At 41.4% G+C, this 26,243-nt stretch overlaps 2 protein-coding genes, 1 long non-coding RNA gene and 1 other non-coding gene across 8 annotated transcripts; 1 reads left to right on the forward strand and 3 right to left on the reverse strand.

The window, feature by feature from the left end:
• Positions 1 to 1,797: 1,797 nt before the first annotated feature.
• LOC125299305 (nesprin-3-like) lies at positions 1,798 to 18,355 on the reverse strand. 5 transcript variants are annotated; one of them, XM_048250538.1, is made up of 20 exons: positions 18,114 to 18,355; positions 17,917 to 17,930; positions 17,138 to 17,226; positions 16,790 to 16,950; positions 16,388 to 16,560; positions 15,346 to 15,655; positions 13,949 to 14,104; positions 13,415 to 13,759; positions 10,272 to 10,408; positions 9,919 to 10,093; positions 8,603 to 8,785; positions 8,062 to 8,205; positions 7,712 to 7,846; positions 7,357 to 7,518; positions 6,848 to 7,014; positions 6,581 to 6,767; positions 6,061 to 6,228; positions 4,694 to 4,852; positions 2,802 to 2,849; positions 1,798 to 2,312 (listed from the first exon to the last, which is right to left on the reverse strand). In XM_048250538.1, exons 3-20 carry the CDS (start codon positions 17,142 to 17,144, stop codon positions 2,118 to 2,120), a joined length of 3,012 nt encoding a protein of 1,003 aa, XP_048106495.1. In that variant the 5' UTR covers positions 17,145 to 17,226; positions 17,917 to 17,930; positions 18,114 to 18,355; the 3' UTR covers positions 1,798 to 2,117. The 5 variants fall into 5 exon arrangements, with proteins under 5 accessions (XP_048106495.1, XP_048106499.1, XP_048106498.1 ...); XM_048250542.1 differs by lacking the exon at positions 17,138 to 17,226 and having other exon boundaries at positions 16,790 to 16,947; XM_048250541.1 differs by lacking the exons at positions 17,138 to 17,226; positions 17,917 to 17,930.
• Positions 18,356 to 20,249: 1,894 nt separating this feature from the next.
• On the reverse strand, positions 20,250 to 20,983 carry LOC125299308. The gene is made up of 2 exons (XR_007194351.1): positions 20,754 to 20,983; positions 20,250 to 20,361 (listed from the first exon to the last, which is right to left on the reverse strand). It is a non-coding gene; the product is annotated as an uncharacterized LOC125299308 (long non-coding RNA).
• On the reverse strand, positions 20,447 to 20,717 carry LOC125299936. Its single transcript, XR_007194478.1, has one exon. It is a non-coding gene; the product is annotated as a small Cajal body-specific RNA 13 (non-coding RNA).
• Positions 20,984 to 21,297: 314 nt separating the features above from the next.
• glrx5 (glutaredoxin 5 homolog (S. cerevisiae)) lies at positions 21,298 to 22,932 on the forward strand. The gene is made up of 2 exons (XM_048250543.1): positions 21,298 to 21,728; positions 22,436 to 22,932. The coding sequence occupies exons 1-2, from the start codon at positions 21,434 to 21,436 to the stop codon at positions 22,606 to 22,608; spliced, it is 468 nt and encodes a 155-aa protein (XP_048106500.1). The 5' UTR covers positions 21,298 to 21,433; the 3' UTR covers positions 22,609 to 22,932.
• The last annotated feature ends 3,311 nt before the right edge of the window (positions 22,933 to 26,243 follow it).

Here is a 26,243-nt window from a genome sequence, read left to right on the forward strand (position 1 = left end):
ATAGGGCTTATAGTCTTTATACATGTTCCCAGGAAGTTTTTATGGTCTAGGGTGGTTCCACTTTTCGTGAAGTGCATGAGGGCTCACTCATTGAGCCCTTTCCGCAAGTCAGCATTCATGCAGGCTTTACATGTACCTAACTAAATTACCAAAGATTTGTGACGTGAAACATGAGGTGACCTACAGGGGAGGCCTGGAGGCTTTCAACTGCCATGAAACAGAAACAGAAGTATGTGAGCAATATTTCATGTATGACCCTGCATAACCTTAACCTTTAACCCTGACTTGGGACCTGGATAACCAAATCATTTGGCCTTTCTAGTAATTAACTGTGCCAAGTAGTGGTGTACTGGACAGAAACATACACACCTCTTTGGTGAAGCATCATTAAAAGATGAACAATGAAAGACAAATTGGAGAGGCATCATGCATTTATTTATAAAACATTCCCACACCTGTTGGGACAGAGGCAGAATGATCATTGTCAAGCAGAGAAAAGATCAACAAGAAGTTTTGGAAGGCACTCTGACACTCGTAACTCATTTTCCATTGCATGACATGGCTGCATTAAAAAATAACATTTTTAACCTGGGCTCTATTTATGGATCATTTGGAGTCTAAATGCAGACCTAAATAGCCTAGATAGAGAGCTCAGGTTGAAAAAATCATGTATTTCTCAAAGCAAAAACAAAAGTTCATATACAATATTTTTGGTTCAAAGCTTACAGTAGATAAATAAACCATAGAGGCAAGCCAACCTACAGAGATGAAAAACAGTAATTTAGTTAGGTACGTAACGTAAGGTAAGTAACACTTTACATTGAATTGCCCCGACAGGGTGTGAGTATGTGACAGTACTATTTAGTCAGTGTATTAGCAAACAAAATTCTGTAACAAGTGGAATATATGCAAACAATGTTATTGGTACAAATCAGACGAGACCTGAAGCTTTGGATGTAGTTAAACCTATCTTTGTTGTAGATAACAAAACTGTTTCAACACATTTATATAATAATATGTGCCAACATTATCATATGTGACTAATAGACTGCTAGTATAATTTCTCCTTATTCCACTACATACTTGGTAACTAAGTACCGTTACATTCTGTTTAGTTTTGTTTTGAAAGCAGCAGGAACTTTTTGTTTAAAACAAATGAGCTAAGTAGTTTTGCAAAGTCTTGCAAGCCTGCCTTTGCTAACAACTGCATGGTTGGCAGATGATTAAAATTAAAAAAAAAAAAAAAAGCTACCTCATAAAGCTTTTTGTTAACTCATTGAATGCCAAGCTGTTTTCGGAAGCTTTGTGCCAGCAATCTAGACCATTGTTGATGATTTTTGTACAGCCACAGCATATTCTGTGTTATAGCTATGAACACATACAATGGCTCGTTTGAAAGGTGAGACTTTAAGCTCTCAGTGGGTGCAAACCGTGTATTTCTACACGCCTCTGTTCCTGAGAAATCCCAAGCTAAACAGTGGCTAGTTTTCATCAAAATCACTTTTTTTTTCTAGAAATGGAGATATAACGTCTTTCATGAAATATGAAGTGTTGCCTATAAAGTTTCCGGGAAGTGACCTGGCGAGACTGCCACCTAGTGATAGACCCAAGAAAATGGCCTGGTTTTGAGCTGACGTGCATGCGTCACTGATTCGACCCAAAGCGGCAACCGAGTTATGATAAAATGTCCAGATAAAATGTTCAGATTGTGCGTTTTCATGAGTTTTCGATCGTCATATTCATCACAGAGTTCCCAAAATCACATATAAGGTGTGTTAGAGTGTCTAGTTTCGTAATTTAAAAAAAAAGCTAAAAACGTAATATTACATTTTTGGCACTCAACGCATGGGAAGGAAAAACGTAATGTTACGTTTTTGGCACTCAATGAGTTAAGTGCTCCATCCAGCTTATCCAAAACATAAACGTTAAACATTTTTTGTAAGAAACCTGTAAGACTGCAGCACTGCCAGCACAGGAAAAGAGAGCATCGTCAAAAGTCTGTAAACGAACATTCATCCTGTTCTAACTGAGACTATGTTCAGAATATCCATTGTAAAGTTCTTCGCTATTCAAAGCACTATGTAGTGAATGAGTTGATGTTCCGAGTAAGGGTTGGCTCAGGTGGGTGGCAGGCCGTCGTGGCGAAGCATGACCTTGAAGGAGCGGGCAAAGTTGTTGACAAGCGAGCAGCTGTTGCCCTCGTAGGTGAGCGGCAGCAGGAAGGCCAGCAGAAGCAGCGAGAGAAGCAGCAGCTGGAGAGGAAGCGCCGCGCAGCACACCCGCTGCAGGAAGCCACTGCTGCTCTTCTGGGCCTGTGCACAACCAAGACCAGTAGAAAGCACAATTAAAGGGGCTATGATGTGTGGTAGAAAGCACAATTAAAGGGGCTATGATGTGCAGTAATTGCCTAGAAAAAGCGACAAAATGTGAAGTAGTAACTGTTTTGATGTAATGTCAAAAAACTATGTGTAAAAATCGGAAAGCTAACATGGCACATTTCCATTAGGCGGTAAAATTATATCCTGTGTCAGGACAATTTATATATATATATATAATATATGGCCGTCGGCCAGATTGCCTCAGTTTGATTCTGGAGTGGCCATTACAACTTGTACTGAAAATAGAAGACTGAGGCTATTCACTAATGCTTAAGCCCAAAGAAAAGGCTTGAGCTAGCCCTGGACTCCAATGGAAATTAACCCTTAGAGTCTAAATGAATTTGTCCAGCTCACTGCCAGCAGAGTTGTGTAAAATTCCAGAGGTACCAAATATTATAACACATGGTTTTAGGAATATCTTACCGTTCTCATTTCAGTGACAGTCAGTTTCTGCTTAGGTACCCGACTGGCCTGTGAAACACATGTCAAAGTTGAAAGAATTGTGAATAAGCTTTATAGTCTACTGTATTTCTCCAGTCCTTGTCCTATGCAAGCATCCTTTGTTTATCCTTGAATTCAATGAAAGCCTGTCTAGAGGCCTTTTGCCTATCACCAGGTGTGAAATGTTAATGTTTGTAGAACAGCATGTGTCCAGGCCTCTGAAGGACTTCCCAGGAAAGGGGGTAGTTTTAGGCCTAGTCCACACGTACCAAACCGATCTTTTTTTTCCTCCGTCTTCCCTGGAACCATTATCAAGAATATTTAGTCCAAGCGGATCCATCTCAACATCGTTACTTCATACCCCAGGCCTATAGGTGGCACTGTGTCTTTACAGAAATTCACCAAAACTTGCAAAAACTTATGCTTTAAAAACAGACAGAATAGGCTCTGGTAAAATGGCTAGTGCAAAGGAAACCAGAATTGTTTGTGTGGACTGATGGTGAACTGTCAACTGTAGTCAACTGTAAAACTAATAAACTTTATTTTACGGTTTGTGAAGGGTGCAGCCCGTCCTTTATTTGGCTAACGAGGTAGGCCTACTAATCACCTTTACTTTCTTTGGTTGCAGGATAGTCCGTGATTCACATTAGTTTTGGCTATCACCGCCCAATTAGGCTACTAAAACGCAAGGCTTACCCAAGTTCTAGGCTATTCTGTCGCCACATTTATAATATTGCTATAAAACCTTCGTTAGTAACAGTCAATACTTTTGCCTGCATCAAATCGTGCATTAAGCATTCAGTGTGCTACCATCTGCTTAACGTGAGTTCTAAAAGCGTCTTTGTATGCTTATATCTGATTTCACTTTCGACTGTGAATGCATGTATTGTAAGACATGTAAAATAAATGAATGACACTGGCACTACTTCGCACAAATTAATGTAGCCTAAACTTACACCGCACTTTCCTAATAACTTAAGTTCTCTCGGCGTCACTGACAGTAGCTAGAATGCATAAAAAAAACACCGGGAAAAACAGTGTTCAGTCCACCAAGTCATAAGCTATCGGCTGCGCCTTTCCAGTTGTGATATTTATCTTACGGAGTGTAATCGTAGGTAATGTCATGTATGTAAACTTGTATTATTAGGCAATACTATAAGTGCAAGTACAGGGCAGCTGAGGTGTGGCGATGACATCATCGATCACGCCAAGCAGGATATCGCGGTTTTTAGCTGTCTAAACGAATTCAAGCGGACTACGGTTTCAGATTTTTCCACTCTGGGACCAGGTTTCAGAAAAATGCGGTTTCAGGCAGTGCGTTTACAGGATTCGTTTGGACGCTCAGCCAAGACGAAGCAAAACCTCTGCGTTTAACCTAAAAAGCGTCTCCGTGTGGACAGGCCCTTAATTAAAAGACAATAGAAGCTGGCCAGACTTGATGTCACCCAAAAGGCCACATCCCCCACACACCACACCTTTACCTTGCATATTCATACTAGTAGATCACTCCTCTTTGTGTGTAACTTAAATTTGGTAGACTGTTTCTGTATAGTCAGAGAATACTGGTGAAATCCAAGATGGGGTGACACAAACATGTACCTCTCTCCCTTGAGGGCCACTGGCCCTCATTGAAAAGAATAAAGCCTGGATCCTGATCTTTCATCGTCCTGATTGAGTCTTAAGAGAAATATGGTAGTAAAATATACTATCAAAGTGAACAGAGACATCAATGCATTGTGAAGGTCTAGGATGACAGAAATTATTTGAATTCTATATGACACCTATAATTTCAATTGTTCTATTCCTGAGATGCCAGTCTTTAACAGAGACACCAAGGTGTTCTATAGCATCTGAAACAGTCCATTCATGATCACCTTGAGCTCTGGATGTGCCTGCGGGTCTCCACAGTCGTGTAATTTGGTCCTGTAAAGCATCCAGTGATACCTCAGGTCCTCTAGAGCCTGACCTTCAGTCCCAGCAGAGATCATCCTCTGGAACAGGTCATGACCTTGACCCAGGTCAGCACGAAGTTCCTGAGAATAGAACAGAATAGAATATATACAGTAAGAAACTGAAAATAGTCACATGGTTTGTGTACCTGAAGGCATGTCATTACTCAGGGTAGGCGATGGGACTGAATAATACTGTTATTTATTTATTTTTTTATTTATATATAACCTAAAATGTGACATGTAACATGTCATTACTCAAGGTAGGCGACTGGCCTGTGTAACACTGTTATTTATTTCTTTATTTATATATCACCTCAAATGTGATGCGCAACACCACTGTCATTGAATTGCGTGTGGTCTGTATACCTATTTTGCCTGTACCACTAACGCAGGGGTGTCAAAAATACGGCCCGGGGGCCAGATCAGTCCCGCCAGCGGGTTTCATACCAGATGTTTTGGGTAGGAAGGGGAAATTTAGAAGAAGAAAAAAAGATATTCACATCCAGTTGTCTTTAACAATGGTTAATAAGCAATATCTCTATGATAAAAATAAATTGATTAAACCTAGGACTACAAACCATCCTCAGGAAGAAAGAGGCAGAAAAAAACTGACATGGAAGTAGGGTATTTTTAAGAGAGAAAGAGCAGTATATGACAGCAATACATGATTTGTACCTGTTTACTCAGAAGTGGGTATAGTAAATGAGTATATCAAACAACACTCTGATACCCATAAAGAAATATGGTAATGGCCATGAGAATGCATTATATGAGTTTGACACCCCTGCAATAATGTATGTCTTGATTGAAAACAGCTGTCAGTGGTACTTGATGCCCAGGACTAATTTCCTCTGGAGCTAAATTTGTCTCAGTAATATTTGTATATGCGAATCAAGAATTACGATAAAAACACGCAACTTTGGAAAGCGAAGAATGCGTGTGCTGGTGATCCACAAATGCAGAATCACATTTTACAAATGAAATTTTCGGTTTTACAAATGGCATTTTATTTACAAATCTATATTTGTAAAAATCAATATACGAGTTACAAATATGATTTTTTTTATTTGTAGATATCAAAACACATATGCAAATCAAGAAATATTTGTGGATCCCCCTCTGCGCATATACAAATATTATTGAGACGAATTTAGCTCCATAATTTCCCTCCTGTGGACGATAAAGTTGATCTGATCTGATCTGAAGCATGTAGAAATAGCAGGTTAAGGCGTCAAAATGTAAATTGCACCAACAACAAATGCTGGGACTATACACAAACACCACCTCACCTGAAGCTTCTGTTGCTGGGCTTGGAGTTCTTTTCTGCTTAGAGGCGCCTTGTAACTTGAGAGTTTAGAGAGTTCCACATTCCCCCTTTTCAGCCAAGCCTCAAAGACCTCTCTGTGTTTACCAGATCCTCCTTCACCCTGACCACGCCCTGAACCCTTTCCAGAGCCCTGCAGGCCAGAAGACAGAGCTGCATGAGCTGGATGAGTGGCTCAATGTGGGATGTTAATGTCAAATACTGAATATGGGAGTCAATTCTGAAGGGATTTCTGAAAGCATGATATTTAGAATTTTTCTAATTCAATGGCAGATGCTCTATCTATTTATTGGTTGTACTTTGAGGCTGCTGTGGCATTTTAGAACCTGCGTCTTAACTCCATCATTCAATGAACACGAACATGACAATATGGTAAGCATAAGACCACATGTTAGACACAAACAGACACATATACGACATAAAATCACTATTGGACTAACTACGTATTAGACTTTTCAACATAGATAAGAGAGCTGTTACAATACCCCTGCATCCGATGCCAGTTGGCCCTCAAAGGACAACACAGTATTAGACGACCTTCCCTCAGTCTCTCCTGTAGGTTTTATCCTGTGGCTCAGAGAACTTCCAGAAACGTCCCCTAGAGGGAGCCCATCTGAAGTCTCCATACGCTCCTTTGAGTGTGTGTGGTCTCTCTCCGCCAGTAGCAGATGACTATGGACAAACAACACAAACAATGTTACTCACAATGTTTCATTTGACACGTCACACGCAATCAGATTAAGAGGACCTACATTTGACGTTGAGTGCAGAGGTTGTGTATTGAGTTCCAGGATTCTCTCAGCCTCAGCAAAACCGGCGGGATTTGCTCCTGGCCCTCCTTGGACGTCCTGGCCATCACTCGTTGACCCAGAACCTCTATCTGGTGTAACTGTATCTCCTTCTCTAGAAGGTCTTCAAACTTTGACAAAAAGAATACCAGGGTTTACAAAAAATGCAAACTTGTTGATTTGATGGAATTAGTGTTTTAGACCATGTTATTTATATATTGTGGGATTAGATAGTGTTCTACATTGGTAATCATTTGATAGATCAAGAAGCCTGATTAAACATAAAAACTGTAGTATCTTCGCACATGACACTTTAATTTCGAGTGCTTCTTATCATTCAAACAATTCTTAATTGGCCTCCACATGATTTAAAAAAAATAATTGTCTTTCCTCTGTCACTTTAACTAAATGCCCTCAATTCCAAATTCAACCTCCTGCACTATAACATAAGGCCACAACAAGTAGATGCAGACCTGGATGTCTGTCTGGACATCAACTGGGCCTCCATCCCCAGACACGGCACCAGAAGCAGCCAGTCTCTCCTGCATGGCCTTTAGCCAGCTCTCTAGGTCTAACAGGCTCCGGCCAAACTCGTCATGCTCTGCCACATTCTGAGTGCTCTCCTTCAGTTTCACCTGACAAGACAAAGATAAGGTAATCAGGTAATCATGTAGTTAAGTGTCCTTAGATCACGCAGAGAATTACAAATCCACACAAACACACAGGCACACACAAGCATACATACGCACACACACAAACACCATCTGTTCCACTTCAGCAATTGCTGCATGTACTGTAACCTACAACTCAGTGAAGGGCCTGACTTACCTTGGCACCACTGAGCATATTTTTCCACTCGGCATGGAGAAAGTTGAATCTTTTCATGTTGCTTAAGTTGTCTGAAACCAGGACTTGTAGAGATGTGAAATCAGCTGGGATGGCCTCCAACTCGGCCAGGATTACCTACAGAGTTGAACATCAATAACACATATGCCCATATTTACCTTATCCTTGTCTTGGCATCTAATAATCACAAAGATGGCACTTTCAGTTGCCCATGTTTAGTTTAAACACATTTGGTGCGTACTATAGAATACAACCCTAGTGGCGCCCCTGGGCAGAGCCATTTAGTTCTTTTTACAGTAGGGCTGAAATTAATGGAATGGACACATGTGTACCTTTAGCTGGTCATTCTGATTCCTCTTGGCCTGTAGGTCAGGTTGCAGTGTGCCAACAGATGTTAGTTTCTCTCTGAGAGAGTCTAGATGTTTTAATATGGATTCATATCCTTTATCAAACTGATCCACATTGGACAGCATCCCCTAGCGCAAAAAAGAAGAGTAATTATTATAAAGACATGCTTCTCAAAATATTCTTCAACACCTCCTGGCTAATGTTAACATACAGTACATCATTTAAGAAGCTGTTGGTTTCTGCCCTCTGACCAAGCAAATGCACTTCATTGTGTTAGGCAGCAATGAGAGCCTCTGTCCAATTAGTCTTGCAGAGCCATGTGGGTAGAAACCCAGAGCTTCCATGTGTAGAACATTTGAAATATAATATCAAGGCTTCAGTAAGATGATGGCTTGAGCAGCCATGCAGAATCAATGGTTGTCAAAATGAAATGACAAATCCAAACAGGGTTTTTGTAGATGCGCAATCTCTACAGTGAAGCGTCTGAACTATATTTGCCCTATCAAGACCCGAAGCGAGTCATACCTGCAGGTGGACCTTCCTCTGTTGGAGTTTCTCATAGAGCTCTTCCCTCTTCCCAAACGCCAAGCTGAGCTCTTTCAGGAGACTCCGGGCTTTCTCAGATCCACGGCCACAGTGTAACGAGTCCTCTCTCAGCGGCATGGTTCTCTGCCTTTCCTCCAAACCATGCCTGTGTTGCAGCAACTTCTGCCTCAGCAACAGAACACACATATGTGAATGAGTGACTGTGAGGCATTCATCTGAAAAAGGGATTTGAATGCTGGGAGAGTTGGAAAGCTCTATGGACCCTTTCAACAATAACAACAAAAACAATGCTTGAACATTCTATTTGGGTCCCAATCTACTTCCTCTGCATTAAGATAACATATGGAATGTTAAAATGGAAGTCTTGTGGGGCCAACTATGATGCTGATAATGGAACTCTTGAAAGGGTCTATAAATGAGTGTGCACAACAAAAGATTAATGGAAAACTACAAACACAGCACTACAAAGGCATTCTCACAATGGAGATCATTTATTGTTAAAACTGATTATGTCTGTAGTAGTTGCTCAATCTTTTATTACTCCTCTATGACTCATGTACATGCACCTGAGAGTCACATCAGACTACACCCTGGTGTAAAATGATGTCTGCAGTCAGGTCACACAGAAGTTAAAACCAAGTACCTTTAGCACGGAAGGTGTGTGAAAACAAGGACAGTTTTGTTCCTTTTTCCCACAGCATATTTGCATATTGTTTTTATTAACTATGCGTGACAACTACCTAAACAACTGCAAAAAGTGACTGTTTGCATGTGTGTGTGTGTGTGTGTGTGTGTGTGTGTGTGTGTGGGGGGGGATGAGTGAGTGCATGTTGGTGACACACATGCCCGTGTCTATGTTTAGGACCCAAGGAATGTGTTAAGAGAGTTGGATTTTTTTCTCTTCCAGTTGGCACCCGGCCAATCAGATGCCTTGTGTCTGGTTTACAGTCTGCGCTAGTCAGGCTGAGTGACGCAGAAAGTGAAAGAGCCATGACCTAAGCCAGAGGCACTAGGAGCATTACCATACCTGATCATTTCAAGCTACTTTACAATCTTAGTCTGAGCAGATGGCCCAGAATTCTTCAGCTCACTGTGCGCCTTCCTCTAGGCCACATGTTGAGTGACAGAGGCGTCTGCTTATTAGGCAAAGCCGCACCCCCACATTTTACAGCACAAGGACGCTGCTTCCGGATTCAGATGGCCCATAATTCCCTCTTTAGCGAACCATGTCTCCTTCCCCCAGAGGCTCTTGTTGAGGGACAGAGGAGTCTGTTTGTTGTTAGGCAGAGCCGTACCTCCACATTCTCCAGCACAGGGGCGATATGTCTGGATTCAATCGACTCCAAAGGCACTCCCAGCATCTTTGTGGCCATCTGATTCCACCGGCTGTGGTCCTGTAGCAGATCCCAAAGGCGATTTGTCAAACTGGCCTCCCTCTCCGCACACAGCCTGAATGCCCGGCTTTTCACCCTAACAGACATTAGGAAGACAAAAAAAAAGCATTGAGCTCCATTGCAATTTACCCACAGTCCAATCTGACCTAGTCTAGAAAATGCATGCTTGATTTAATCATAGAATGACTGTCTATGCACAACTGAATTAGTTGGTGGAATTAGGATTTAGTCAAGCAGGACGTGTAATTACTGACCCCTGAAACTCTTTTATGCAGCCCAGCAAGCGGTCGGACAGGGACGTGGCGTCATGGGAATATCGCAACAGTTTCTTCAGCTCCGCCTTCAGCTGTTCCACACTGGGCTCCTCAGTTGCCATGGCACTGAGGATATCCTGAGCGGGATTAGTCATTAAAATACCACATTATTCTGGTAAAAGCAGACCAAGCCAGCATTCTCCACACACACACACACACACACACACACACACAAACCTCTAAACCACAACCTCCCCAGCACAGAGCAGGGATATAAACAGACTTCAATATGAACTAGGCCTGTGGATAATAGGACTGTAATTCTCAAACTTGAAAGCTGCAGGGATACCAGGGAAAAAAAAATAAATTCAGACAAAATAAACGCTTCAAAACATAACCTAAGTTTTATATGAGGGTACAAGCCCTTCAAGGTATGATGCATAAATTCCTGCAATGCTTTCAGTGGGCGCAGTTCATTTGCTTTGCAACTGGTTATGCCCCTAAACTGCCTGCAGAGAAAATTCCTTCATCACACAAAACACACCAGTGTTTCCCCTACAGTGTATTTAACAGCGGCGCAGGGCCGCCGCTGGATTTTCAGCGCAGCTGCAACATAATATCACGAGATTCACTTAACACACTGTAAAAGCACAAAACGGCCAACGCTATCTCGAAATTGTTTTCTGAAAGTCTTGAGTAAGTTAAGTACATCAAATCCGCACTTAGCCTCTCATTATTCAGGACATATATGCGGCATGATGTGTCAGGTGATTACAAGCCCAAAGACAAGTCTGCAGCCCATATGGCTAGCCTACGTTCTGAACACGGTTACATTGTTTAGCTATCCGACTGATGGGGTCTTGCTCCGCCACAGTGTAGCCTATGGTGTCATCGTTCACTTGTAGGTTACACAATAAATAGCCTACTTATAGGCCTGGTGACAATAAAAAAAATGATATTAGTTATATTTCATCACGAAGCTGTTTGTATGCCGTGGAATTAAGCTTGTAGCCTATGCCATATGTTAAGCTTGAGCAATTCCTCTGATCCAAAGCCTGCTTTGACACATTGACACTAATGTGAAACATGCATCCTCCTCTCCTAGCCTACATCAAATAAAAGAAACCAATTCATGATTACCCGAAATGAATTTAACATGGGGGGAAAAGTTTGTTGCGATTTAGCCTACTGTTGTGATGCGGTTCTTTCTGCTGATTGGATTTACGTCCGTGTCGTCAACTCTGAGAACTCTTGCTCCGCTGACAATTTTATCCAGAGAGCTGATTTCCCAAAGATGAGCCTCCATCAACATTCAACGACAAATTATTAAAAGCGTAAGTAATGCAATAGAGTAAACCAATGTGCTACAAGGTGTATGGTCTTAACGTTAATTGTAGCCTAGACTTGTAACGTTAGCGTGGGGCTACATGTAATGTTTGCATGGGAAAGCTAGGCTTAACACAGTCTAGGCCTGTTTAAACTTTCTGATAGTTAAAGGAAATATGAGCATATGTTGGCATATACGATAGCCTAAATTCTGTCCATTTAGCTATAATAGGCTATCACAAACAGACATTTTCTACGTTTATGGCATTAGACATAGGAGCCTACATTCTCTTATCAGAAAGACGTGTTCTCATAACTTCAGCGTTCTCTTGACGGTGAGACAAACGGTCGCACTTCAATCAAGTAGCCTAGGTCCTTTTCGAGTTAATTGTGAGTGAGTTGTATGGTAACTGTGGGAGTGATGTAGAAGAAAAGTGAGTATTTACTTTTTTTTATAATGGGTTTGTTGTTTTGGGACTGAGAAATAGACTACAAGGAGAGCATCTGGCTACGTGCATGCGTGTCAGCATTAATGGCCCCCAACAATTCAATTCAATTACCAAAGAGCCTTAGAGATGTTCTTTGAAAAGCCTAGAAAAATTAAGTGCTTTCGCTTGATTGGGTGTGGCCTTTGCCATTAAGACAAATTTAAATACATTGTAAATAATCTTTTTTCTGGGTTGTGCCATTTTATTTTTCTTCCATCATTTTTAACCAATAATGTAAAAGAAATCTGAAAGGAAACACTGAAGGTATGATATAAAGAAATAAAAAAAATGCGCAACAACAACCCCCCCCCCCCCACCGCTGCTGGAAAAATTCTAGGGGAAACACTGCACACCGTACTCCACTCAGTGATGATTTGAGCGAGTGAAAGTGAGGGAGGGTACTTTCTTTCTTTTTCCCTGACCCACTGCATGCCTACAGGGAGAGATTTGATCTTTATTAGCTTTACTCACTCTGAATGTTAACAGTGGTAGCCTTGAGCAACTAGTTGTAATCTTGCTCCATAACAACACATGTTTGATTTGAACTTTTACATCAGACACAAATAGAACTGGTTACTAATTTAACCGATATTGTTTAATTCTGAGACCAGATCAAGGAAAATACATAGGCAGCCCACCATGACTTTTGACACTATGACTTTTTGTCTTTCTATTTTGTTTCAGTTGGTGAAAAGCAATAAACAATCACAGTGTGTTGTCCAGTTGAGCCTTGTGCAAGCCAATTTGCTCTTACTGTACATTTTTGAGTTGAGCACGATTCGCCCACATTAATAACATATGAAGAGTTCAGATGCAAAACCCTCTAAATCCGTCTGACCACTTTTCTTTTAAATGAGCATTTAAATTCAGGCTCATAGGTTTTTGCCTATAAATCGATATTTCAGACCAGGAAGAGAGTGGTATTTAGTGGGTTTAGAAGTTAAATTATTTGATTAGCGAATACTATGTGTGGAGAGCATCCCCTCACCATCTTTATCTCATTTTTGACATAGGTGGCATTTAGAGGCTTTTGCATCTGAACCCTTCATATAGACCCTTTTAAGAGAGTTCCATTATCAGCATCATAGTTGGCCCCACAAGGCTTCTGTTTTAACATTCCATATGTTATCTTAATCAAAGATCCTTAATATACATCAATTATCAACCGTCTCTGTCTTAATGCAGAGGAAGTAGATTGGAAACCAAATAGAATGTTCAAGCATTGTTTTTGTTTTTATTGTTGAAAGGGTCTATAACTTATAATAACAATATATTCTCAGACAATACTGAGAGGACTCTATGTGGTGGGCTCTATCTCTGTGTACTCACAGTGGACATCCTCCATGCGTCCAGAGCGTCCTGCTCCCTTCCATCCTCGCTGTCTCCCTCCAGCTGTCTGGAGAACCTCTGCGTCTGAGCGTGGAGCCGGGCGACCTCTTCCTCCAGCTGGTTGGTCAGCGAGACCCGGGCTTCCTGGGACTGCCGGCGCTCGTGCAGGGCCTCCCGCTCGGCCGCGAGCCGCTCCCTCAGCCGCTCCCACGCCCCGCGCAGAGCCTCCGTTTCCTGGGAGATCCGCTCGGCCCCCCCTGGAGAGGAGCTGTGCTTCACCCCAATGGCCACAGACTCAATGCGAGACAAAGACCCTTCTCTGCTGCTCACTGTATCATAGAGCTCCTGGTTAAACAGAGTGGTTAAACACATTGTCGTTTGACTTCATGTAAAAATAGATACAAACACTAAGGCCTTTCAGGGGGAAGACAATAAAGCCAGTGTGCTTGGAAATGGAATGGAGATATGATCCTTAGGCATGGACATATTTCGTCTCATTACTGCACTGCAGCCGACTGAGCTTGACAGGTCTACCTGGAGTGTTTCCATGTTGTTGTCTGCTAAGTCCTCAGCATCCAAAGCCTGATTCACTATCTGGGTCTGGGATGCCAGCCACGATCTGAAGTCTTCAACAAGGTTGTCATAAGCCCTCTGCTCTTCGACAATCCTCTCCAGCAAAGACACTCTTTCCTGAAGACAGGGATCAGTAGGAGGATTTTGTTCACTTAGACAAGACATTCAGAAATGCAAAAGGTCTGGGGGGGAATAGGAAGATAAGAGCTAAACATGCCCAGATGGAGCAACAGATACCGTAGGTAGGTTAATGCCTATATGGGTACTTGTTTTGCTTTAGTAAGAAAGAGCTGTTACACCAGGCCTATTTAAACAGCACATTAAAATTAATGATCACATTAATGATGCCTACAACGCAGCAGACTGTCTCGTCACCAACACCATTAATCATCTCACTTAAGGACAATGCCACACTCCTCTTGTTTGTGCTGACTAGCAAAGGCATTCTTTAATGGCACTGGAATGTTTCGAGTGTGTCTCTCCCATCAACCCACATTCAGGGTAATGTGAAAGGACGTTTTTTTTTTGCCACTCCCAAGAAAAGATTCTCACATCTCCCAAACAGGCACGATTAAACAGACCACCTTGAACAGCTAACCTGCTGAGTCTAATAAATATACAAGAGCAGTCTAATAAACAAGAGCAGTCAGACAACTGTGGGATGAATCCAGTGTTTCCCATACATTGACTTATTTGTGGCGGCCCACCACAATATCAACATTGACCACCACACAATTTTTTTTCAGGTTGTACTAAATTGTGCTTAAATCTGGTTAGCATCATAACCACGCTGTGCTAATTTCTTAAAAACTGTTGCACTCAAGTTAATTCTGCAAACCAACCACCACAAACGGAATTCAATTGTCTGGGAAACACTGGAATCCATGCACCGGGATCCTGATCCGGATCATTATGTGGTTGGATAGAGATATGGTAACTCTCTACTCTCTCTCTACCCTCTGTGCAAATTGAAAGTAAACTGGACCAGCACTTTTGATGGTATGTGAGTTGACACACACACACGCACACACACACAGTTTGACAGACTTGATTACAATACCCTTTTTAACTTTTTGGATGCTTTGATGCAACATATCTTGTTTGTTGTTTATATCTTGTAATAAATATCTGTATTACACTATGTGTATCTCAGCTGACTCTCTTATCCAGACAGACTACAACAGTCCCCCTTGAGCTGTGTGGGGTGAAGTGAGATGCACAGCAGTGCCAGCCCTTGGGACTGCACTCACAACCTTCTGGTGTACCATGTTGCACATCCCACATCCCTCACTACGAGACCACCGCTACCACAATACAACATGAACAAGTCTGAACACTCAGTCGGCCCAGCCTCTTACCTTGGCCTGCTCCAGCACTTTGTTGTAAGCGCCCTCCAGGTCCCGCCTCGCCTCGGGGCCCACACTCTCGTCCTGCGTGCGGACGTGGAGGACCTCGGCCTCCTCCAGCAGCCGGCCCAGGTGGGCGGCGTGGTGCTGGGTGTCCTCCAGCAGCACCCGATGGTGCTCCAGCTGCCAGAGCTTCTCCTGGGAGCCCAGCTGAAGCTCCGGCTCGGGGGCCAGGATCTGACGCGTCCGCAGCAGCCAAGCCCACAGCTCCTCGTAGGCCTTCAGGTATTCCCCCCAGTGAAGCCAAACCCACTCCACGCGACTGGGGGAGAGGGAATGCGCGTGCGAGGTACAGTCAATTAATTCAAGTCGATATCAATTCTATTGATTTATCTTCAATCCCAATGCTATAACACTGTTCAAGACACATTCACTGATACACACATATTGTTATTGCTATGTTATATAGTTTAGTTAAGCCAATTGTCTAGTCTGGAGAGAATCATTCAAGTAAGAATTTAATTGTACAATCCATGACGGCATTAACAATAGATATGGCCTCAAAGTGCCTTACAGAAGCCTGGCCTAAGGCAGGCACAAGCCAACATTGGCAAGGAGAAATTCTCTTTTCACAGGAAGTAACCTTGAGCAGAATTAAAAGCCTTTGAGAGGCTTAGTGAAGTGTGCTAGATGGCCTTCTATAACACTAAAGCCTACCAGGTGGTATAGTGTAAAATCTACTCTAAGCTAAATGACTAAATCAGTACTACTCTGTAGATATCAATCTTACACATCGAAACAGAATGCATATCACAGGCATGCTGGAAAAGTTGGAAATGTTTCAGGCTTTTACATCAGCAGTATTACTTCAAGCCTCAACACATTTTCATCAAAAAAAGAAAAAAAAAAACATAAAGCAGAACATTTCTGTTTGGCCAGACTGAATGTGTCACCTCCTTTAAGATAACCAGAGGTCTGTGGGTATTGTTTTTGACATTATCATTCAGCTTGGTAAAACTGCTTTGAGATGTCATCGTGTCTGTTCCTACTGCACCTGTGGCAGTGTGTGATGTACGTAGAGGTTTCCTCCCACAATGCTTTGAGCTCCTTCAGCTTGGTGCAAATATGGACCCTGTCCTCCTCGCTAATGGTCCTCAGCAAGGACTCTGCAGTCGCCATTACCAAATCCACCTTCATCCTGCCCTCCTCCTCACACTCACAGATCTCCTGGTTCACAAGATTGTGTCAACAGACAGGACATAATTATAACAGTTATCACAGAATTTCACATAATATATTATTTGTTATAAATGATCATGATATACAGATACTGTAAATCAGTTTGTTGCATGTCTTAAATGTATTCAAGTTTTTGTTGCTCCAAATATAATAGCCTAAATCAAGCATATAAGTAAGTTCTGTGTATCATATACGTCACAAGTCACTACAACCATACCTCTGTCGCATGGACTCGGGCTTCTAAGTCCTCTCTAGGTCCCTGTGTGTTGTCATTTTGCCGAAGTCTCTCCTGGACCACCTTGATCCATGAGAGAGCACTGTCCAGGCTCTGGTCAAACTTCACCTGCTGCTGCTGTGTCATGATGCAGGGCGTGGCTGCTTGGGAGGAGAGGGAAGATCACAGGCTGTTAATTAAACTGACGAACAACACAAATTCAAAATTATCAAGAACGGTGACCTTTGCAGGCACAGAGCATAGTCAAAAATTGTTAGTCTGTGTGTGTGTGTGTGTGAGTGAGTATGAAAAAAAAAAAAAACATTTGGTATGTGTAGTTGAGTTTCTCACTGGTCATTTGTCAAAGGAAATTGAGGTTGAAATCAGCTTGATTTTCATGTAAGGCTGTGTTTTTGCATACAATTCCAGAGAAATGTACCCTAGGGTATGCAAATAAGATCATGAAAGTAGTCAAATTGTTGAGTAAAACTGATGGGCCTATGCAAAACATTTTAACAGAAGCACACACAAAAACGTTTAGGTTGAGGAATAATAGCCTACTTGAAAATAAACTGGTTCAACAAGATAGGGTCCCTGACACATGGATCAACACAAACATCTGACTAAGGCTATGAAAAATGAGAACCGCAAAGACACAAATACGGGAGAAATCTAAAAATGTTCTAGCATGCTGGTTAAACTGTTTCAAAAATATAAACATATTTTAGTTTGTGTAATATGTGATTGCTAGTCCTCGTTGCTTTAACCTCTGTGCTGTAAAACTGTGCTATGATATCACGGTTAAGCATTGCCCTGTGCTGAGAGGGCTTCCTGTATAATGTGTTGCCCATTTTTTCGTCTCCAGAAGAACTGAAAGAAAAAAAACATTCCAAATGTATACCATCGAGGAGGCACCATTCTCCAAAAGACTTAACCATGGTATCTTACACCTAAAGACAGATTATTAGACTTATACTCAGTTCTTTACTTATGAGTGTTTTTTTCCAGATACGTACCGTAAAGCAATAATCAGAAGAATAAACTGAGTAGGCTACCGGTAGCCTCAGCTAACTTTATGTTTATGTTGCCTACTCTTGTCAACAGCTGTTAAAAAGACCGAAGTAGCCTACCTTAGCCGAGGCTTCTGTGGATACAGTGTAACAAATAAATAGCGAAGGGTTAGCCTATCAAATAACAGTAACGTAGCTTTAGGAAACATTCGGTTCCCAAATATAACTGTGAATAACTAATTGGCCTAACTGGCTTATTCAAAACATATTTCTGTTCAAAATTGGTTTATTTAGAACATATTAGCGTAGTTCCGTACCTAAATTCCAAGTCTGTGGTGTTGCTTCTCCTGTAACGTGCTCAGCCACAGCACGATACAAACATAGTTGATCACTCCCTCTCACGAAACGAAGTTGTGGTGTGGTCTTGGCATATGCCTTCAGTTCACTGCATACTGTTGGCTAGACCGTGAACAATATCCTTGAAGGGCAGACTGCAGCATGCGCAGTCGAACTTGTTGGTTCAACATAGTTCCTGCGCAGATTCAAATAAAAGCCCGCGGGGAAGTGACCGGCTAGGGCTCTTCTTGGCACGGTCGGGACTCGGGATCAACAGGGCAATGGCATGCAACTTGAATGGCTTTTGAAACCACCTTAGAAATAAAAAAAACATAAATTGACAAAGACATAAATTGTTATGCTACAATTCCTCACTGTCTAAAATAATCACTTGTAATCACAAACTGGAAAATGCTATGCCAAATGGTTAAATAACTGACAGAGAAAGGGAGTGCAGAAGTGAAGAAACCTGATTACAGAGTTTTGCCGGGAAAACTCTTGAGCCATCGCTGGAAAGTCTGAAACATCAATTGCCTTCTCTTGTGGGCCCTTATCTCCAGTAACATTTTTATCAGTGGTCTTTCTAAGTTTATCTAGGGTAGTGATGGACTATTAGCTAGGCCTACTATAAACTGAATTTAACAATTGTTAACTAGTGGGTTGATCTGCGACTGCTATCAATCATTGGATCACTATGGTTTGTCACACATGCAGTGCAGGGCCTACAAGAGATTAGTCAATATGTTTTAATTAAATGGTTAGTTGTCCATTCCTGAACATCAAGCAAAAGACTTGTCTGATATTCTAATGTTTTCACACTCATGCATTCAGAGTGGCCTACAGGGTGTGTAGTTGTTTTTGGTTTGAATATTGCTTACAAGATCACATGGGGCCATGGTATAATAGTCACACAAAGGCATAGTCAGAAAGCAGACCATAAATGTAAATGTTGCACACCCAAGTTTTTGAATATTTGCTAATATTTGGATTCAGAGTGGCCTAGAGAGGGGGGCATGATTATGCAAGCTGGACAGGGATAGAAGGTGGCATGGGGTGAGGAAAGGAGCGAGCGAAAACGGACGTATCTACTGTAATTAAAGTTTTTTTTACGATTGCTTAAGCACAATTTTGAAAACAGGGCCAATTTTTTCAAAACACTACAAACAATTAACACACTACAAACAATTAACACAACACTACATCCACTTAGCAGAATCCCTTTGCTCTTTTGCAAAATGAAACACTTCAGTCAAAACTCATATCACAAACACATCCATCATATGTTCTGATTATGCTTGAATCAGTTACACACTATTGATCTCAATACAAAAAGAAATTGACAAAACAGGATAGTGCTTGACCCCCAGAAATATTGTTCAAGTAGGATTATAAGTCTCTTCCTACTCCTCCTCTCTGTGCTACATTACCTTCAATTTCTGTTGTTGACAAGGGCTCACCTGTTGCCCAGTGTTTAGGACTGTGTTGTGTTTAAACAATTGGTTCATGGGTGTGTATTTTTGTCTGGAGACATTATCTGAGTTGTCTGTGGCTAGATCCAGGCCTGCTCTGAAATTAGGTTTCTAATTCTTGACCGTGTCAATGCTCATGACTGCACCTTTCCTTGCTGTTTCAAGCTGCAGTGACTCAACATTGCCTGTTGAAGTACAAAGTGGCAGATGTCAGCCTACTGTGCAAGATTTCACTCATTCTGGATTTTCCCCTATATTCATAGAGACCAAATTTCCCTCACAGGATCAGAAGTGTATATCCTTATATAAATGTTCTTGGCTATCAACTGGTTGTGCAATATGGAGTATTTGGAGTTATTTCATGCACCTCTGCATATTGTTATACTCTATATGTCTATTTTCACTATCAGATAGCATCAGATACTCTCGAATCACTGGATGTTTTCTATTGTATTTCTGGTTTTTCACTGGTCCATTTATTTTTTGCCCACAGTAAAGTTTTGCTGCTTTGATGGGGTAAAGTGGTGTAGTTTTAAATGAGACATCCTACATTTAAAATTTTTATTATAATTATTATCTAATAGTTAAGTGTTAAAAGGGTGTGGAATCCCATAAACAGGGTTGCCATACTGGAGAGAAGACATCGAGTTCATCAGCAACAAAGTCTTTATTTAATGGGGAATTTCTAGACTATTAAAACCAAATTACACAAACAATCTGGAGAACATTGCTGACAATCCTGGAGCCATTCTGGTCCCGCCTACGTGAGAGAGATAAAGAGAGCACAGATGAATGATGGTGAATTTCCCACTAACGAAGACTGGAGCATGAGTAAACCAATGCAACAATGTAGCAACTTTGAGTGTTTGAATGGAACACTTGACCAAACAAACAATATCATGTTGCCGATTTTGCTCTGTCTGTCTTTTGATAAGTGAGGGTAAAAAGTGAACCATCACTGCCGTGGAAACAGAATTTAACAGTTTGTTAAAGGGATATCGCACGTGAAACTCCTACAACTTGTGAAGTCACGCCTTAGCTCCCATTTTTCACTCTATGCAATCCTGTTGTGCCACAAGCTGCATAATAGCGCAAGGGGCTTCTAGGCAGGATTGCAGCCACCTCTTAAAATCACACAGGATATATTCCTACCGTGCAATCGTAGGCTAGGCTACTCCACAAAGACTTGGTGAACTGGGATTGAGTTTTGTATGGCCTATCAACCGTTAATATGGGTACCCAGAAGCTCGCAGCATGTATTTAACAAAATTTTAGAGCCAAACGAGAATGATTTACCCTACAAGGATGCACACATTAGCATTAGTTAATAAAGCAAAACAAGAACGTTCCAACGGTCTGATTTCAATACTGCCTGATTCACCCTCAGCCCTCTTTCAGCTTTGTAAGGAAGTGACGTCTTTATAACAGGAAGCGTTATGGTCATTGGCCTCCCTCCCATTGAGTAAGAATTAGAGTTTTTAATTTACTTTCAAAACTCATTACATTTAAACGATTATGGCAGTCTTGTAACTACAGCATGTACAGCTCAAATATACGTGTGATAATGATTTAGGGATTGTATTTAATTTTCATTGTGTAACCCATTTGATTGACACTTCTATTAGCCAATCGGATACAAACGCAAACTCGATTGAACCAATTATCTTTGATTCAACCTATCCAGATCATTCTCCAGCTCATTCTATGTAGATTCAGATGCGTGAGAAGGAAAGTGTTATAACTATCCGGTGGCGTTTGGCAAGTGGAGAAGTTACTCCCAGCAGTTGAGTCTTTGTCCAAGCTAAGCTAGGATTTTCTGTCTTACTTTAAAAATGAACACTTTAATCAGGACAACTGCTCGGTGTTTCCGAGGTGGAGCGGTGCTATTTAATAAGCCTCAAGTTGACAGACATCTGCCGTGTGCTTCGGCCCGACTCTTGTGCTCGGCAGATATACAGAAGAATCTTGCCGAAATGGTGAAGAAGGATAAAGTGGTTGTGTTCATAAAAGGGACGCCCGCTCAGCCAATGTGCGGGTTTAGTAATGCCGTTGTCCAGATTTTGCGGATGCACGGAGTTGACGACTACGCTTCGTATAATGTATTGGATGACCAAGACATCAGACAAGGTCAGCTATCGCTAAAGCTAGCCAGCTAGCTAGCATGCCTGAGGAACTCAACTAAACTACTGTTAGCAAAGAGCACAACAGTTAAAGCGCTAACGTAAATGTGCTGAGTAACTTGGTTGTCCACTAGTCCAATAACAATCATATTTAAGTTAATTTTTTTGGAAATAGGTAGGCCTATATATATATCAAAAGGAAAGTTAACATTTCTATTTTCATGAACGTTACCGTTCCATTTGGTCAGCTTGGTATCGATATTAATACGAAAGTCTTTAACAGTCTCTTTAAGATTGAAAGTGTTCGTGTTTGGACACTCACTGCCTTACTTACGTTAGCTGTTTCCATCAGCTTGTAGTTATCGTTGCTGATAGTTAACCAACTAGTTTGCTTCAAATAATGGCGAATACAAGTACGTGGAAACAAATGTCATGTCTTGTGAATGTTGTCATTGGTGATCAGACAGATCCTCCATTGCCATTATGGTTTAAGTTAAAGCAACTGTTTACACTAGTGGCCAAATGTAATTGAACAGCGTTATCTAACGAAGGTTACAAGCGATATTTATTATCTGTGCTGAGCAGCACATGTGGGGCGTCAACTGAATAGACTCCCAAATTCTTGGAGAACAAGTAAGGAAACCCCTACTGTAGGCTCTGGTTTGATAGTATTACATTCGCACTGTTGATGTATTTTGTCTGCTCTTCCAACAGGTGTGAAAACATTCTCCAATTGGCCCACGATTCCACAAGTGTTCTTCAACGGGGAGTTTGTGGGTGGCTGTGACATTCTGCTGCAGATGCACCAGAGCGGTGATCTGGTGGATGAGCTTAATAAACTGGGTATACGATCTGCTCTCTTGGATGCAGAGCAAGAGTCCAAGTAGACAAGCTGTTGAGTGGCAGAGTTTGGAAGTTGGTAAAGGATTCACCAGGCCAGGTGTTGGAGGAAGTTGGTTGACGTGACCTGTTTGGAGACTTACTTTGGTGGGGATGAGACTACCCAAAAAGATACACACACACTGTCCAAATCCTATATATAGGAACACGTCAGATCATCACATTTCTTTTTGCTCCGTATTTGATTTTATGTGGTCAAAAGAACATAACTCATGTAGTGCACTGTGTATATACGTGTTGTATATTAAGATGTAATGATATTTAATTTAGAGGCATGTAAAATCTTTGTCAATAAAATATTTTAAAGTCTATTACTGTACGTTTTTAGAGTTTTTATTAGTTTGTTATGTCTGTCTGAACTTGTCACCTGACATTAATGCCATTAGGCTAGTGTGTGGGGTGTGTAAAGTATTTGGGAGGGCTTTAAATGCTGTGCAGCATTTTACATTGACAAATGGTTTCAGTGTCTACGGTTGTCCTATTGTATGCAAATTGGTTCACTTTTTTCCTTGTGTCCTTCCTTTTTTCCTTGTTCTTAAGAAAGGCCTTGTTATTCCAGAAATTCCACTATTAGCCAATGCTGGCTTTTTGTGTCTCGAGCATATAGTTTTCTTTTCCATTGAGTGATGATGCACTGAAGACAAGAGCCTACACTGGGGTGAACTATTTAATTACGTGTCTTAAAGATATGGCACTTAATATAGCCAATGTGTTGCTGGTGAAATATATGAAAAACAAATGAAATACTATCATAACATAAATGTAAAATCATGTTCACCTATATAGGCCTAAAAATCTTTACAGACAAGTTCTTGTATATACCACTAGGAGGTGCTTTTGGACAGCTTAGTATGAAACCCAAACAGAATAATATCTAATCTCCTACTTAGGTTTGACACAGATAGATAATAGATCTCAATGTAAGTTATGACTAAGTAGACTTGTAATTTTGATATGAATAAGTCCAATGAAATGTAATGATTTAATGATGAATTACAATCCAATTGGTTTAGTTTTCAGGTCAAAATATATTAGTATAAGCTTTTGTTTGATATATGCTTAAATTATGTGATGTTTCTCTCCTGGAAGGTTAGATCCCATCTGACACCCCAGATTCCTTTAATTGTACAAAGTCTGATTTTGAGCATTTGAAAACACCTTGCGTAACTTAACAGTAAGAATTTCACAATAGGGTGTATAAGTGTCTTCACTTGAACAAGAGCACAATTGAAGGAAGATCCAAATGCACTGAAAAGACCTGATGCACTGATGACGGCCTGCTATTACAACTGCTTGTCAGGGCAGCAGCATCAAATAATTCTGAGGCTGTGGCATGGGCTTATTGGGATCAATGTGGTTGAGTTGTTTGAGGCTGTGCATGGCTTGTTTTTTTTTTTTTCAGGTGCATTTGTTACATCTTAATAGCTGACACTTAATTATTATGGTATAGATTAAATTTAACACACTTTTAAAAGTTACTGCTGAGCAGTCTTTTAGATTCCTGTTTCCAGATCAGAGTCTTAATTGTCAGGGGATTATGAAAGATTTGCTGCTTTTATACCTGTATAATATTTTGCTAACAGTTCAGCTGTGTGGTGCTACACAATAAGAGAGAGACACACCATCCCTCGCTTTCAGCTGCTACCCCTCTGTTCTCTCTCTCTCGATCTCTCCTGTCGCCTCCACTTCCCAGCTCTTCCCTCTCCCTGGAGCTGGTTGCTAGGCGACCACAGCTCTTGGTCACTAATGTGGGCCAGGAGGAGCGTGGAATGCCACTCACCTGGTTCCCTCCATTTGTGGAGATGTCTCTCCCACAGGTCACTCACTCTGCACACTCACTCTCTCTCTCTCTCTCTCTCTCTCTCTCTCTTACTCTCTCTCTTTCAGTCACTTCCTCTCGGTGTAGAGGGAGGCCCACACCTCTAAAGAGAGGTCTGTGAACGGTGGAAGAGCTTTTCCTAAAAGCTGTCAAAGGAAATGTATGTCTATGTCGACGAGCCTGCTGCATATCCTGTGACTTCACAGGGGCTGCTTTGTGTCTGTGTGTGTTCTAAAAGACAACCTTATCCTTTTGGCTCTAAACAAACAAAGAAAAAAAAATTGAGAAAAGAAATGTTAGCATTCGAAGAGATGGCTGTAAACTTCTGCCCCTGTCTGTCTGTGTAGTGTATTTGTCTGGCCAGCTGGAGACACGACAACTGAACCAGCAGTATTTGAAAGTCATGATTGTATCTCAGGCAAAAACAGCCTCAAGGGCAACCTCCTGTAGTGGTAATGTGAGAAACTTATGAAACCTCCTGACAAGATAGAGGAAATGTGGCAAATCTTCCTGGTGGTGAATTTCTCACAATGCCGTGGCCAGTTCAGTCCTGTCCAGCACAACCCTCAGATCTTTCAACAGAGGTGAATCTCTGTGGGGCAAGTTCAGTGTGAGTGTTATGAGCAGCTCCAGGCTGACCCACAGGGACAACTTTCAGAGAAAATGACAGACATAGCACAAGGTCTCATCTGGTCCACGGGGGCACAATATATCAAACAGAACCAACAAATACCTTGGGTGTTGAGTCTTCAATAATATATAAAGAAATGGCACAAGGTGTATTTTTTATGGAAATGCAAAGAAACTTACTGACCCCATCACTGACAGTACAGTTCAATGTCACGCATGTTTTCTTTTTGGCACAGTGTGTTTGCTACTCTCTGTTGGCTTACACCCTGAGGGAACAAAGTTTCAGGGCCAATACAAGTCAGCGTTGGCTACTTTTGCATTGGCGCTATATTTGGGGGAAAAGAGAGCTGAGCAATGAGGAAAACAATAGTGAAATCTGCTCCGCAGAGGCCGAGTAAGTTTTGATCAAAATCACCAGCCCTTTGTTTGACTTTGTTTTCCGTCCTGTGCTCTATTTGTGTTTCTCTTGCATGTTAGTCTGTCTGAATCTGTCCCAGCAGGCTGGATTCAAGAGGAAGCAGCATGTTACACTCCCAAGGACAACGGTAAGCGAGGAATACATCCTTGAATACGACGAATCACAAGGGACAGAGAGCCAAGAAGAGTCCGTTCTGACCCTCCTTGGCATCGTTGGAACAGTACTCAACTTGCTCGTCATGGTTTTTGTCTACATCTACACCGCCCTTTGAACATGGAGCCAGAAAGCTGGCTACACTGTGTAAGGCCACTCTTTTTTAACTAAACTGTAGAACTGAATGTCTGAACTTTTACGTCTATAGTCATAAGCCAGGGTGATGAAAGTGACATGGCCATTTTGGCTCAGGGAATTCAGGAGATTGTACCATCCTGCAACAAACTACAATGGAAGTTTTGCTTTGTGTGGAAGACTCTTTCATTGTGTAGCCTAATCAAAATGTTAGGTGTAGACTGTTGTAATTATACTGACAATGTTGTTTTATTTGGTCATTTCTTTATATTTTTCATGTGTTAGTATTTTTGACTATTTTAAGAATCCAATATGATAACACTATCCAGATTACTGTTAAACAGAAAATATATATGCTTTGAGTGGTTCTGCCTATGAACTTTGACCTTTTCAGGCAGTGTTGTCCATCTCAACTCTTATATCAGTCGGCAAATGTGGAAACCACAGCTGTGTCCTTTGACCAGTGT

The sequence above is a fragment of the Alosa alosa genome, chromosome 8 (genome assembly GCF_017589495.1).
Source record: "Alosa alosa isolate M-15738 ecotype Scorff River chromosome 8, AALO_Geno_1.1, whole genome shotgun sequence".
Taxonomy (NCBI): domain Eukaryota; kingdom Metazoa; phylum Chordata; class Actinopteri; order Clupeiformes; family Clupeidae; genus Alosa; species Alosa alosa.

Coding starts and splice junctions, on each gene's coding strand:
- glrx5 (XM_048250543.1), top strand. CDS start 21,434: ATGAACACTTTAATCAGGACAACTGCTCGGTGTTTCCGAGGTGGAGCG. Junction 21,729..22,435: donor TGACCAAGACATCAGACAAG/GTCAGCTATCGC, acceptor CTCTTCCAACAG/GTGTGAAAACATTCTCCAAT.
- LOC125299305 (XM_048250538.1), bottom strand. Junction 16,561..16,789: donor CCCGAGTCCATGCGACAGAG/GTATGGTTGTAG, acceptor CTTGTGAACCAG/GAGATCTGTGAGTGTGAGGA. Junction 7,519..7,711: donor ATATGCTCAGTGGTGCCAAG/GTAAGTCAGGCC, acceptor TTGTCTTGTCAG/GTGAAACTGAAGGAGAGCAC.